Source organism: Neomonachus schauinslandi, chromosome 13, assembly GCF_002201575.2.
Source record: "Neomonachus schauinslandi chromosome 13, ASM220157v2, whole genome shotgun sequence".
Lineage (NCBI taxonomy): Eukaryota > Metazoa > Chordata > Mammalia > Carnivora > Phocidae > Neomonachus > Neomonachus schauinslandi.
In genome coordinates this window covers 5,024,166-5,040,089 of record NC_058415.1, presented here as the reverse complement: position 1 = coordinate 5,040,089, position 15,924 = coordinate 5,024,166, and the positions used below count along the sequence as shown (strand labels likewise).

The 15,924-nt window shown below is 42.3% G+C and overlaps 1 protein-coding gene across 1 annotated transcript in view; it reads right to left on the bottom strand.

Moving 5' to 3' along the window:
- The window catches only part of LOC110584359 (contactin-associated protein-like 3), a 141,030-nt gene extending 125,464 nt beyond the window's left edge, over positions 1–15,566 (bottom strand). The window contains exon 1 of the mRNA XM_021694387.1: positions 15,426–15,566. Coding sequence (XP_021550062.1) covers positions 15,426–15,551 — 126 coding nt within the window. The 5' untranslated portion in view covers positions 15,552–15,566. The remainder of the gene's footprint in view (positions 1–15,425) is intronic.
- Between the last annotated feature and the right edge of the window lie 358 nt (positions 15,567–15,924).

The following is a 15,924-nucleotide window of genomic DNA, read 5'->3' as shown; positions in this document are numbered from 1 at the left end:
GTCTCAGGCTCTGCACGTGCAGATGGTGCCAGGACCTCCCGGCCGCCTCTCACCTGCATTCCCTTGCCTGATTTCTCGATTCTTTGGGGTTCATTCTTGGCCTGCAGTGGTTCCCCAGGACCAGGCTCTGGGTTTGAAGTGATCCAGAGAACAAGATGTGTAAGGGCTGCAGAGGAGGGTCTCCTATTACAGGGGCTTCAGAAAGAAAGGATATGAAAGCCAGAAAGGCAGAGAGAGAACCAAGCTCAGAGACACTGTGTCCAAACAAGAGCCGCAGAAAACCAGAGGCAGGTCTAGCATGGCAGACTTCACTGTCTTGCATTTCCCCGAACCAAGATGCCCTGAGATGCTGAGCAAGTCCACAGCCCTGGATGAGGCAGGCAACGTGTTTTCCCAATGCTGAGCAGCTCTCTTTGCTGGTCCCAAACCTGGAGGAAACTGCCATGCCTGCTCTACATCTCACTCCCACCGGAGAGAAAGAATCGGCAGAGGCACCGTGTGAGAACTCTGAACAAGATCGCACAGGCTGGGATGGGACGGTAGCCAAACCACATCATTTTGGAATGCCACTGAGGATCCTAAGGGCAGCAAGTCCCCAGACATTTCCTGACCACTGTCCTTGGGTACACCTTCACCTGCAAAACCTAAGCCTTGGGTGACCCAGATCTGCTTCTACCTCACCAAGAGCACAACCATCCTCTGATTGTCTCCTCCCTCCCGTTCTCTAAGGCTTTCTTCTGCGTGTGCTGGGAAGCTATCTCAAAGCAGGTGAAAACAAGAACAATAACGAAAAGGAAAATGAAGGACTGCATTGATCAGATCCAGCAATATTCAAGGGTAGCAACGAAACTGACCATTGTGTAACTCTGAGCTTCAGTTTCTTGTTTTGTAACATGAAGACACTTGTTGAACAAGATGAAATGATATAATGCACCTTGAACATCTGAAACTATGCCTGGCTCCGATAACCACTCAGCAAATGTTAGATGCCAGCCACCATGCATCACCTTGACTCACACACCAGCTTCCCTTTCTGGGTCCTACTCCATGTAGCACTTGGGGGTGCTGTTTGCTCATTTTCCCATGTTCTATTTGCCAGGGAGTCCAAAAGCATTTTTTTTTCAATTTCCTGTCAATTCCAGATTATTGTCCTTCCTCCCTTACAAAAAATGGTCACAACCGTCAATATGAGAAAGTATCTCTCCTCCTGTCCAATAAATATCGTGTGACTACAGCCACCTTTGTCCTTCCTGGCCATTGTCACATTGAGGTATGTTGGAATCCTAACTCCGGAACCTGTGAATGTGACCTTATTTGGAAATCCGGTCTTTGCAATTGTCAAGTTAAGATGAGGGCATTGGGATGGGCCTTGATCCAATATGACTGGGTCTTTATAAGAAGAGGAGAGACAAGAGCAGAGGGGAGATGACATGAAGACACAGGAAGATGCCACACGATGACAGAGGCAGACATCGGAGTGATGATGCATTTGCAAGCCAGGGGCCCCAAGAATCGCCAACAACATCAAAAACTATGAGAAGGACATGGAAGATTCTCCCCTAGACCATTCAGGAGAAGCGTGGCCCTGTCAACAGATTGAGTTCAGACTTCTAGCCTCCAGAATTGTGCAAGAATAAATTTCTGTTGTTTTGAGCCCTAGGTACTTAGTCAACAGTACCTAGGAAAATCTTACAGGGATAGCCTTCATTCCTTTCCCGCTAAAGGTGCCCGGGAGTATCTGAGAGGCAGGTTTTCCAAGAGAGCCAGGAGATCACTGTGAGCTTCCTTAAATAATCAATGAATGGATTTATTTAATTTAAGGGTAGAAAATCTATTAGCAATGTAATGGATGCATTGAGCATTTCACTTATTATTATTTGGATGAAAAAGCATTGCCACAGCAACTTTGCATTCCATTTTCGGGACACTTTTCTGCGAGCTTTTCCTGTGTCTGAATTTTCCCTCAGCGGGAACTTTGGCTAATAAAGCTTTTGCTGCAGCATGCACGCAAGCTCCCCGGGGGTCTCTTTCCGCTGCTCCCGAAAATTTTCTCTTCTCTCTTTTAAAAAAGAAGGCTATTGAATCCTTACAATGTTCAAAGCTCTGAAAGGAAGATAAGCCACTCAGGTTTGAATGATTAAGACCATTAAAACATACACAATAGAAGATGGGACTTCAAATCCAAATAAAGTACAATTGCCTAATGCACATCAAATGAGATTTATTTTAAACTTCTCTCTCTTGGTCACAGACGTAATGTGAGGCAAAGTTCTGGGACTTCCGCTGCCTGCCCTTCTCCTTTCTTGCTCACAGCTCCTTCTGGAAAAAGGGCTCTGACCTTGGATTCTTTCTCAAAACTGGGCTCTTTGAGAGTTTTAACTGATTTCTCCTCAAGGGCATAAGGAAAAAGACGATTATGCCAATAAGAAAGTAAACAGAGGGCGCCTGGGTGGCTCAGTTGGTTAAGCGACTGCCTTCGGCTCAGGTCATGATCCTGGAGTCCCAGGATCGAGTCCCGCATCGGGCTCCCTGCTCAGCGGGGAGTCTGCTTCTCCCTCTGACCCTCCCCCCTCTCATGCTCTCTCTATCTCATTCTCTCTCTCAAATAAATAAATAAAATCTTTAAAAAAAAAAAAAAGAAAGTAAACAGAGAGTTCTGAGCGCAGCACAGCGTTAACTGGGAAAATGACTGGCAGGGGAGTGGGTGTCTCAGGTGTGAAGCTCACTTGGTGGACAGACACAGGACAGACACGCTCATCTCCATGCAGACCTCTGTACCGTAATTCCAGAGGTAGCTTGCCCTTTTATATGCAAGAAGAAAGTCACCTAAAAAAGTTTTCCTTAAATTGGAATAGTATTTATTCTTATCTGTATCATCAAAAAGCCTATAATAGGAATATATTCACAGTGGAGATGACTTAAGATTCTATTTACATGAAGGACACTCAAGCCTAAATCCTCATTTCAGCTGACAATCTCAAATAAGTAGCGAGCATATTTTTAATTTTTTTTATGTGTAATAAAAAGACAGCATGAATGATACGACTTTTAGCCACGAGCCTATAGATCTTAGATTTGACACAATATATGTCAAGGGTATAATCTGGGGAGAAAGGCCAGCATAGAAGCACCATAAAAGAGAAAAGTCAGTAACTGAAAGTTTCCAAATGCCATCAGGGAGACCCTGGGCATCATGTCAGTCATGGTCATCCAGGAAAATAGCTGGGAAATGACACCATTTTGGAAGCCATTCACCTGACAGAGAAGACATGGCTTTGTGAATAAGGGGCCAGCTCATCATGCCTTCCTGAGTACCACAGAGATGCAAAGGGTCCTACTGCTTTAGAGGACAAGAGCACAGAGCTTGGGGGGATCCACTTAGAGTGAGCAGAAGCAAACCTGGACTTAGTCTGGGGGAGGCAGCCCCTCATTTCTCAGGATTGCTATTCTGATACACTCTGAGTATAGCCTGCATAAACCACAGCCAGGGTCTTGAGCTCTTGGCATATCCAGCAAGGACATTAGGGCCTCTTGGAGTCCATGGGGGATTGCCTCTCCCTACAAATCTCAAGGGTAAGAGAACCACACAAACACACTATGTAGACAAGGATGCAGAAAAATTAGAACCCTTGTGTGCTGTTGGTGGGAATGCAAAGTGGTGCAGCCGCTGTGGAAAAGAGTTTGGAGCTTCCTCAAAAACTTAAAATGGAATCACCATATTCAGCAATTACACTTCTACGTCTACGTCCAAAAAAATTCAAAGCAGGATCTCCACGAGACAGGTTCCCACCCATGTTCAATGCAGTATTTTTTTTTTTTAAAGATTTTATTTATTTATTTGACAGAGACAGAGACAGCGAGAGCAGGAACACAAGCAGGGGGAGTGGGAGAGGGAGAAGCAGGCTTCCCGCTGAGCCGGGAGCCCGATGTGGGACTCGATCCCAGGACCCTGGGATCATGACCTGAGCCGAAGGCAGTCGCTTAACCAACTGAGCCACCCAGGCGCCCCAATGCAGTATTATTCACAATAGCCAAGAGGTAGAAGCAACTCAAGTGGCCATTGATGGATGAATTGATACCTTGGTCCGTTCAGGCTAGGAGAACAAAATACCATAGACAGGGTGCCTTCTAAACAACAGAAATTTACCATTCACAGTTCTGGAGGCTGGAAGTCTGAGGCTGGTGTGCCAACATGGTCAGGTGAGGGCCCTCTTCTGGGCTGCACACTTTCACTATGTCCTCACAGGGCAGAACAGGGTAGAGATATCTTTGAGCCTCTTTTACAAGGCACCATCATTTTCAAGGGGGTTCCCCTCTCATGACCTAAGCACCTCCCGAAGGTCCCACCTACTAACACCATCATCACCGTTGGGGGTTTGGGTTACAGTGGATGAATCTGGGTGGGACACAAACATTCAGATCATAGCAATAGATAAACAAAATGTGGTATAGCAATACAATGGAATATTATGCAGCCATTAAAAAGAAAGAGATCCTGGGCGCCTGGGGGGCTCAGTTGGTTAAGCGACTGCCTTCAGCTCAGGTCATGATCCCAGAGTCCCGGGATCGAGTCCCACATCGGGCTCCCTGCTCGGCGGGGAGTCTGCTTCCCCCTCTGACCCTCCTCCCTCTCATGTGCTCTCTCTCATTCTCTCTCTCAAATAAATAAAATCTTTAAAAAAAAAAAAAAGAAAGAAATGTGTTGGGCGCCTGGGTGGCTCAGTTGGTTAAGCGACTGCCTTCGGCTCAGGTCATGATCCCGGAGTCCCGGGATCGAGTCCCACATCGGGCTCCCGGCTCGGCGGGGAGCCTGCTTCTCCCTCTGACCCTATCCCCTCTCATGCTGTTTCTCTCTCTCTCTCTCAAATAAATAAATAAAATCTTTAAAAAAAAAAAAAAAGAAAAAAAAGAAAGAGATCCTGTCACATGCTACAACATGGATGAATCTCAAGGACATTATGCTGAATGAAATAAGCCAGTCACAAAAGGACACATACTATATGATTCCACTTACACGAAGCATTTAAAGCAGTCAAAATCATAGAAACAGTTAGTAAAAATGTGGTTTCCGACGGCTGGGGAGAGGAGGAAGGGGAAATTTGTGTTCAGTGTGTTCAGACCTTCTGTTTTACAAGATGAGAAACTTCTAGAGATGCGTTGCACAACAATATGAATATACTTAACACTACAGAACACCCAAAACTGGTTAAGATAGTAAATTTAATGTTATGTGTTTTTTTACCACAATAAAAAGAACTATTTTGTATTTTTTTGTTTTTTTAAATCCTTTCAACACCTAGTACTTAATTGAACAGCAATATATACCTGTAGTTTAAAAATAACAATTACTGTGTATTTTTAGCCTCTAGTCCTTTCCCCATAGGGAGAAATGCTATTTCTAATTTGTTGTGTATCTTTCCAGAATTATTCCAAATGTTTGCATGCATATGTATGTATTTGTTCATCTCGGGAACTTCGAATGGGAGCACAGTGTACGTATGCATCACTTTTCCTTGCTTTAAAATAATGTTTCCTGAAGCTCTTTGTCAATAAATAGATTTACCTCCCTCTTTTCAAAGGAACGCATTCTATGTAATGCTATACCCTTCCATAAAATGGAGGTATCATACTTTATCTATGTGCTCATCTACTGGCAGAGAACCAGATCGTGACCAGAAACAAGGACGTGAGCATTGTTCTCATAAGCACTTTCTGTGCAGCTCACGTGTCCCCATGGGACTCATTCCCGGAAGCAGAATTTCTACTTGGTGTAGATTTAAGGTGCTGCTCCTTTGGGATTGTCATCTTCAGAGCTAAACAGGTGTTTGGGACACTTTTATTTAATTTTATGGAAATCACCCTCCAAAGGTTTGTGAGAGTGAACTTTTCATGCATTTATAAACTTCTCTGTTTCATTTTTGTTTACTGCCTATTTCTATCTTTACCCATTTTTAAATGATTTTTTAAACCTTACCCATTTATTTATAAGAATGCTTTATAGGGCGCCTGGGTGGCTCAGTTGGTTAAGCGACTGCCTTCGGCTCAGGTCATGATCCTGGAGTCCCTGGATCGAGTCCTGCATCGGGCTCCCTGCTCGGCAGGGAGTCTGCTTCTCCCTCTGACCCTCCCCCCTCTCATGTGCTTGTTCTCTCTCATTCTCTGTCTCTCAAATAAATAAATAAATAAATAAATAAATAAATAAAAAAGAATGCTTTATAAATGAAGAAAACTTACTGTTTGTCATATATATTTAAATTTTCCCCAATTTATGTTTGGTGTCTTCTCACGGCATTTTTTTCCACACATCATTTTCAAATTAATCTGATTTATCAGTCTTTTCTTTTGTAGCATCTGGGTCTCCCATTTTGCTTAGCATGCTCTCTCCAATTATCCATACAAAACATTTTCTAATTGCGTCTAGTCCTTTCTCTGTGGCTGATTTATTTTAAATTGTATCTATTTAAGGTATAAAGTAGGGATCAACCTTTATTTTTTCTAGGTTGTCCAGTATCGTTTATTGAATAATCCATTTTTTCTCACTGATTTGAAATGCCACATTTATTGTTTGCTAATTCTATAAATACATTTATTAATGAACCCTATTGTGTTTCTTCACTAATCTTTGCATTAATATGCTAATATAAACAATATTAATATTAAGTAGTTTCAAACAGCTAGATTTAAACTTTGTAAGGCATTTTACTAACTTAACAGGAATAATTCCCTTTAATGCTATTGTTTTTACCAATCGCTGTGGCTATTTCTGCATGAAAACATTTTAAGATGAAATTTAGAAAGACCTCATTTTATTTCAGGGTTAGTTTAGGATGAGCATACATCATTACACTATCAAGTCTTGATACCTGAGGACAGGGATTAATCCCACTTTTCTTTTATACCCCTTAATGGTGTCTTAAATATTTACTGGAGCATTTCTTGTCAATTTTATTGTTTGTGATTCTATTATAAATGAGGTCCATGGTTCCTTTATCTCTTAGCTAATTACTTATAGGTACAAAGAGAAATTAATTAATTTTGGAAATTACTTTCATAAGGCAGTACATTGCTGAGTTATTTTATTTTTTTAAATTATTTCTCAGGAGAGTTTCTTATGTTCTCAAAGAGCATATAATGATAATTTATCTTCATTTCTAATTTTTATGCCTCTTGTATTATTTCCTCCTCTATCAGAATGCACTTAATAACTTGAGAATGTAAGGATAGAGACTTAGAGAGGAGGGCTTAACACATTCATCTTTTCAGGTCACATGGAATAAGTGCTTTTAAAAAGCCCTCCATATTCTCAAAAGTAAGGGAAACCCCAAATTTATTCTCTCTGAGACAAGTTCTGAAATAAGGCAGAAGTAGAAGTTTAAAACTTAATCCGGAGATGAACAAAAAATAAGGGGAAAGACTACTTTTTACCTAAGTAACACAGCCCATTTATGAAGACAACTCACCCATAGGACCCTCATGACAGAAATGTTGAGAAGCACTGATCTATTTAATTGGTGAACAGGCATCTATTTTACATCAGTGTTAATACTATTCCCTGCTTAATACTGCTCAGTAAATGATACTGGAACAACTAGGTACCCATCTGGAAAAAAATCAATAAGCCCCGATCCCTACCTCACACCTTAAATAGATACAAAATGGACTAAACCAGGGATCAAGCAACCTGTAGTCCAGAGCCACATGCAGCTGGCTGCATGTTTTTGTAAATAAAGTTTTATTAGAACACAGCCACACTTGTTCATTTACATAATGCCTGTGGCTGCTTTCACACAATGGAAGAGTTAAATAGTCACAACAGAGACTGTATGGTCTGTAACACTGAAAATATTTGTTATCTGTCTCTTTACAGAAAAAGTTTGCAGACCCCTGGTCTACACCGATATTTCTCTCAGTCTGAGGGAATATTTAGATGACATCCAGCTTCTGAACTGATGCCTGGAAAGTTTGAGGATTGCTAATCAGAAATTCTCATCATCTCAAAGTTTTAAGACTGGCGACATTAACATTTTTTTAAATACTCAAAACCTGACATCCTCTTTTGCAAAATATTAATATTTATTTCATTGCTGCCTTTGTGTATACAAATGCATAAAATGTGCTTGCATCAAAGGCAGAAAATTGTTCTTACTGCAGGTGGGCATAAAACCAAAGGAGTTATCAGGAGATGTGAACACAACAGTGGTCTCAACTACTACCCCTCACACAGGGGCCATCTCCTCAAGACCCCAACCAGTCTGGCACCAAGCCACTTTTGAATCTCTTATGTCAAAATGAAAGGCCCAGGAAATCCTCCACAGAGACCCCCAAGTACACATCACCCTTATGCATTCTGTGTATTTACAGTATCTGTAGAAATTGTAGAGTTGATTGTCACTCCATCTGAGACCAACTATTAGTACAACATCCTCTGAAGCTGAGCTGCCCGAGTTGCAACAGGCAGGAAGAATTTCTAGGAGATCCTGCTGGAGATGCTCCCTGAGCTTCCCTGCCTTCTGCCTCCCTGAGACTCGGCTCAGCGGCATTTCCTTTCAATGACTGCGCTGCTGGAGAAACTTTTTTGGTAAGAATTTAATTTTTCCATCATTCACTTTTCTTGCTTAACACAAAAAGCATTTTTATTTTTGTGCTCTTTCAATGAATAAAAAAAAATCCTACTTTTAATGAAGTAGGTACAAAGGATTGGGAGAGAAACAAGCCAGAGTCCCTGACTCCAGAACAGAGGTGAAATAAGCACGAGATGAATGAATGGAGTAAAAGAGAGTAGTGCGTGAGAAATGAGAAAAAAGGGAGTGTATAAGCAATTTCAGTACAGAGTGAAGCTTTTCGGGTTGGGGAGGATTATCATTGACAAAGAAGGAAGGAAGGAAGGAAGGAAGGAAGGAAGGAAGGAAGGAAGGAAGGAAGGAAGGAAGGAAGGAAGGAAGGAAGGAAGGAAGGAAGGAAGGAAGGAAGGAAGAAAGGAAGGAAGGAAGGAAGGAAGGAAGGAAGGAAGGAAGTTAGTTCTGCACGTAAAGCAGGGAGCACTGACAAAAGTAGTTGTTACAGGACACCCTGCCTCTGGGGAGCCCCTGGTTACTTTGTGGTTGCAGCTCAGATGGCTCATGTACTTCTCTGCCTCAACCTTTCCAGGTGCTCCGAGTTTTCCATGGATGGAATCCAGCATTTATCTCTATTGTCACTGAGACCTGCAGTTAAAGGCACATGGGACCACCTTAGGCTCAATAGGGCATCATCCTTGTACAGCTTTGTGGGGAAACAGTGTTAAACTTCTTCTCACTCTCAGATTTGGCACCAAAAGCCTCCCACTGCATAAACAGCATCCCATGGTTGGCTAAGGTTTCCATATCCTTAACTACCCATCTGGTTGAGGTCTGAGAACAGCTTTCCCTTAATTCAATCCAACAGCCCTTTACTGAGAAACTGTAATAGCCCTGGGCCTCCGGGGAGATCACTTGCTGACCTAATGGCTCTTAGAGCCCAGGAAGGGAAGACACGTATGGAAAATCCAATCGTGGTCCACAATGGTAAGCGCAATCAATGAAGTATGGTACAGAGTCGCTGTGATCAATATGCTGTGTGTGATGAGCTGGATGGTTAAGAGGGTGACACCCATGTCCCCAACAAGGCTGAGTACACAGAAGTGACTGACAACAGAATCGTCGAAGTGTCGCTCCCATTCTGCTATAAACCAATCGGTCTCAGAGCTGAACTTGGAACTGGTGAGCCTGGCATTGGCATAAGCCCCAGGTCTGACCTCGCAGACCCTACAGACCCTTTCTGCAACCACCCATGTGAGGTGGGGCTTGGCTCTGTTGGGTTGTCTACTCAATAATAAATGTATGCACCTAGACCTGAAATAAACCAACACGATTTAAATGACTGAACTAATATGAATCTGTGTCAGGTGAATTTCCACTTCAGCTCCCAGCAAAGCTTCCTACTTAGCAGAGTGCCTACTTCCTTGCACACAAACACTCTTCCTTATTTCTGATTCAAGTTGTTCTTATCATGATTGGACACGGTTCTTATCCCTCTTTATTTTGAAATCATGTATGGGTCTCATGATTTTTCTATTTATACCAAGTAACCATGGGTCTTTTAAACCTGAATTCAATATTTGGGGGTTTTTTTGGTTATGCCACATTTCAAACATATCTTAAAAAGCAAACACACATGTACCTGTGATCTGGATTTAACAAGGCGAATATTTTGCTACAGGTGCATCAGCTCCTTCTCTCAAATAAATAAACCACTGCAGATGTAACAAACACCCCCCCATCCCATCTGTCTTGTTTCCAATATTTTCTTGTCATTTCTTCTACCTTAAATCTTTGGAGTCATCTTTGTTGCTCTTGTAGAGCACTATAAGGTTGTTGTGTCTTTCAATACAATAGTAATTAGCTTCGCGAATTAGTCGACATTTTCTACTTGGTTTAGGCTGTAAATTATCCAAAGTAGAATAAAGTTTCAAATGGTTTGCTATTTCTCTTTTTATTTTCACCCGAGGACCTACTGATAACACATTTTTTCAAGGCAAAAGAAATTTATTCAATAGAATTATTTATACTCAATCCTATGTTTACTTCAAATAATTTCTTTTCTTGTTTTTTTTTTTTTCAAATACATTTTATCAGTCCGTTCTTAGACGAATGCCTTTCTCACACAAACATCCTGCATAGGAAGAAAAATCCACTTAAATTCTAAGTTGTCAGTGCATTCTGAGTAACAGCCCCATCTTGAATTCCTAAGAGATATAGTATTTGAATTTGAGTTCTGATGAGTTTATAATGGAAAGAATAAAACACTAATTAATGCAAAATGTACAGATCCAGGAAATAATACAGTTCTCAAAGATGGTACTAACTTTAAGCATTTGGTTGTTATTGATAAAAGCAACGAGAAGACACTCTGGGCTTTGTTCTACTAGGTTAGCGGCTATTGGGGAGAAAGAGGGTGTTCTGCAGCCAAAGGACAATGGGGTGAGGTTCCTAAGGTCCCATTACAGGAAGGATCATGTGCTCAGGGTAACATGTGCATGGGATAAGCTGTGTCCTCCAGGAGAGGCGCGATCTCCTGTGATCCAGGCAGGTAAGGTTAGTTAAGGAACAGAACAATCTCTCCCACAGATGGGACTTGGGTTATTTCAGTCAGCATTTCTGGGATCCTCTGGGAATCTTGTTAAAATGCAGATCTGGATCCAGTAGGCCAGGATGGGGGCTGAAATTCCATATTTCTGTCAAGATCCCAGGTGATGCTGATGGACTGTGGGCCACCTGTTGAGTTGTAGGGCCCATGATAATCCATGTCCTCTCTCTTATAGAGAAGGGGAGGATAGGAGTAGAAAGATGTGATGTACAGGCAGAGGAAAGCAGAGAAATATAAAAGAAAGCAAAGGATCATAAAGAGAGATGAAGAATAGGAAATTTGAAAATATGGCCCTTCCAGCATCCCTCCCTTCTAAGCCCATGCCAGCCCATTAGGGTGGCCACTAGGTCCTTACATGGCTCCACCCAGAGCTCAGGAGCTTCAGTGCCTATGGTGGGGCAGAGGGAGCCACCTGGTGACGTGGACTCTTCCAACAACCACAGATGTGAGTTTTCAGATGGTCCCTCAGCCGGAGCCAGGCAAGTCAGAATGCTTCCCCAGACTTCTGAACCCATCCTTCTATACAGGGAAATACATGCCAGTAGCTAACCCATGGAAGGTGGAGGGGAGGCAGGGGCAGGGCTCCCTCTTGGGTACAGCTGAGCCAGAGACCACTTGAATCATCCTCTTCACAGTGTGGTTGGACTCCCAAATCACCTAGACTGATTCAGATCTCAAGGCTGGCCCACTCCCAAGACCCTAATAATGACAGTGGCTCACTGTGCCTAATGTTTGTGCAAACAGTGCAGTTTATACTCAATACCCATCTTCCAAGGGGTCTTGCAAGGAGGGTGCCTATGTGACCAGCCCCCAGTAAATACCCTGGATGCTGAGTCTCTAATGAGCCTCCTCCCTGGTTGACAACACCTCACATGGATTACTATAACTTGTTTTGGAGGGAATTCAGCACATTCCACGTGTCCCCACTTGGAGAGGACTCATGGAAGCTTATCCTGGTTTCCTATGGACTTCACCGCATGCACCTTTTTCCTTTACTCATTTTGCTTTTTATCCTGTATAAATCATAGTTTTATGACTACACACTGGTCCTGTGAGTCCCCTCAGTGGATCACAGAACCTGAAGATCCTGGGGATCTCCAGACACCTTGGAGGAGAAAAAAATGCAGCTCTGCCAACACCTTACCCAGAGGACCCAGCCAGGTATAGTGGGCTTCAGACCTACATAATGGCTCTGTCTTGTGTTGGGCCACCAAGTGCCTGGTAATGTTTTAGAGTAGTAGCACAAAACTAAGAAAATGACAATAATACTTTTGCTAATAAAGAGTGTAAATATTTCAAGGAAATTTTTTAGAATCTTAAATTCACTCTGAAGTAAGTCAAGCAGAGAAAGTCAATTATCATATGGTTTCACTTATTTGTGAAACATAAGGAATAGCATGGAGGACATCAGGAGAAGGAAGGGAAAAATGAAGGGGGGAAATCAGAGGGAGAGATGAACCATGAGAGACTAAGGACTTACAAACTGAGGGTTTTAGAGGGGAGGGGGGTGGGGGGTTGGGTTAGCCCGGTGATGGGTATTAAGGAGGGCACGTATCGCATAGAGCACTGGGTGTTATACGAAATTCACTCTCAAATTAATGGCAGCAACCCATAGATTAAAAACAACCACCTGAAGAATGGGTAGAGCCTCTGGGAGGGTCTGTGCTTTAGGATTAAGAGCAGGTACTCTGTGTGAGAGGGGCCAGAGAGCAGCCAAATCAGCCTGATCTTCTTCAAGAAACTGTAGGTTTAATCGCACAATTATCAACTAGTGCTACTCACTGTGGTCAGAGTCAGCCACATACGGAGTCAGGGGCAGAGAGATTAATTCACTTAAGCTGTGGTGATGGCTGAAGGAAATGCAAGGATGAGTCCCTTTCCTAGAGGAGATCAAAATGCAGAAGGAATGCCCGCACTGGAGCTTCAAGAACCCCTGAGCTGAGACAAAGGGCTTCAAAGCCAGGCAGAGCAGGGAGTTCAAGAGAAGCGTCCTGCCAAAAGGTAGATTCCACTCATGCATTCATCTAGTAAACATTTACCAACTTTCTGCTCAGGCCCATGCACCGTGAAGTGCTCAGGACACAGAGGGAGAAGGTGGGTCTCTGTAAGCGAGCTCCCCAGGTGTGGGACACCAGTCTTGACTGAGTAATGGCCAGTAGGACTGATGGGTTCAAGCATACGTCCTCACCTGCGTGGTCTAGGATCAATAATGCCACTATTCTTGACCCTTACTTCCCCTGGGCTCCTTTAAACAAGGTGCCAGACGGTGGTGCTTGGATATGGTTCACCCCAAGCTGCTAAGCTGAAAAACAGGAATTGTCACAATTTTGCAACCATGTATTGGGGTGGGACGGGGGTAAAAATATGAACCTTGATTAATACAACTAAGAATAAGCATGCATTAACACCTGATTTCGAAAAAACAAGACTTAATTTGAAACAAAAGTTCTCCATATAAATTGATGCTTCATTAAGCTTTAACTGTTATTCACTCTTAATTAATGTTGACCTTAACCTTGGTTTAGACCTGGTGTTCTTAGAATCAGCTCAACATCAGTATCTACTTCTGATCACACATTTGGCAAATGCATGTTTAGGGTATTTAAGTCAGCCAGCCCCCCAAGCACAAATTCTCTCCTATTTTGTTCTTTTACCTAATATTAGACAACTGACTACTTCTAAATTCAATTTAAATCAACATTTATCAATGAACTATAAAGAGGTCCAGAGATAAAAAATTAAATAGACCATAATCTATGAAGTTATACTAAGTAACAGAGTTCTAAAGAAGTTCAAATGAGGCCAATTTGTTACCCAACGAGTATTAAAATTTTGTTGCTTGTTAGTGTTACAGATAAGCTACGACCTAACAAGTAATAGCTTTTTCCCTGCTACTTTTCCTCTTACCATGACAAGAAAATTTTTTAAGAGTTACATAATATCCTTAGCCTAAATTAAATGGAAGCTAAACTGTATATTTTTTATTGTGAGTAAATACTCATAATATAAAATTTACCACTTTGGCCACTTGTAAGCATGCAGTTGTATACCATTAACAATCACACTGCTGGGCAACCATCACCACCATGCATCTCCAGAACTTTCTCATCTTCTAAACTGAAACTCTGTCCCCATTCAACAGTAATTCTCCATTCCTCCCTTCCCCAAGCCCCTGGCAAGCAGTTAAAATGTATTTTTTTAAAGATTTATTTATTCATGAGAGAGAGTGCGTGTGAGTGGGGAAGAGGGGGAACCAGAGGGAGAGGGAGAGAGAGAATCTCAAGCAGACTCCCCACTGAACGCAGAGCCCGATGTGGGGCTCGATCCCAGGACCCTGAGATCATGACCTGAGCTGAAACCAAGAGTCAGAAGCTCAACCGCCTGAGCCACCCAGGTGCCCCAAGTGTTTTTTTAATAATAAGAAGAAAGTAATTCCTTCCCCACCTGACAAATCTTCTTCAGGCCACACCCCTCCATCCGTTGCCCCATCAAACAACTGCAAACGAGGCCGATGTTTACCACACTCTACTCTCAGAGCTCCTCCTTCAGGGCAGACTATGATTTGAAGACTCCAAATGCTGAATATGTAATAAACTTCATATATTTTAATATTCAAAAAATCAGGCAAGCAAAATTTAATTCTTCTCAAAGAAGCAAGGGTATGTCATCAGAAGCAGAAACTACGTCAGCGGTGTAAGATAATTTAATGTAGTTATGATTCCAAAGAATCCCAGAGATCTATCCCCCATGAATTACAAGGGGCCACACAAGTGCCCAAGTTCCTGCTGGAGCTGGACCTTTGTCCCTCAACACGCCATCATCCATAGGGAGACTGCCCATTACGTGTATTTTTAAATGTTTGGGGTCCTTCAGAAATCTCACTTAATCATTAGAGGACTCAGAAGAATGAATTTCCTTAACTGAACAACAGCAAGGTGATATCAGCTACTGGATTATGGAACAAAAAATACCGTAGGTTGTATGTGACTTCATTCCTTCGATTTCACACTATGTTAAGGAATAATGGGAAGACGTTTTTCCATATTTCACTACAGTACAGAATTGTTTTACTTTTACTTATTTCATAAATTAAACATGGGTATCATATTTTAAAATGCCACACGTGTCTTATATTCACTTGAAAACATTTTCAAGTACTTTAGGAGACTCCATCTCTATATTTGATCTGACAGATTTGCAGCAACATGGAGTAATTGGTGTAATTCATACTCTGACAAAGGTCTCTCAGTGAAGGAACATACCGAGATGCTTTCTTCCCGTCGATACTGCTTCCAGTTCCTCCCGCCGTCACTGAACATGAGGACGTAGCTGGTCACCCAGTCAGAGCTCCCGTACCCTCCCTGGGTGGCCACAGCTGTGACCTCCATTCTCTCTCCAAGGTCAATCTGCAGCCACTGGTATTTATCTGACACAAGTGGAGACCAGCCACCAGCCCCTTTGAGTGGAAATAGAAACAGGAAAAAATAGTAAAGGGAAAGAATTCTTTAAGAGCTACATTATCCTGTAAGAATGGGATCATAAATAAAATTTATGAAAATCATAGTTCCAAATTCTAGAACATATAACCCCCCATGATTACACACACACACACACACACACATGCACTCAAAACCACGGGTTAAGTAAACAGATGAATCCTACATTCATCATTAATTGCTTTGGTTTTTAGCTCATAACCCCTGACTCTGCTGTCCCCCGGTCCCACGCAACAGGTGGACAACTACACACCATGTTTCCCAC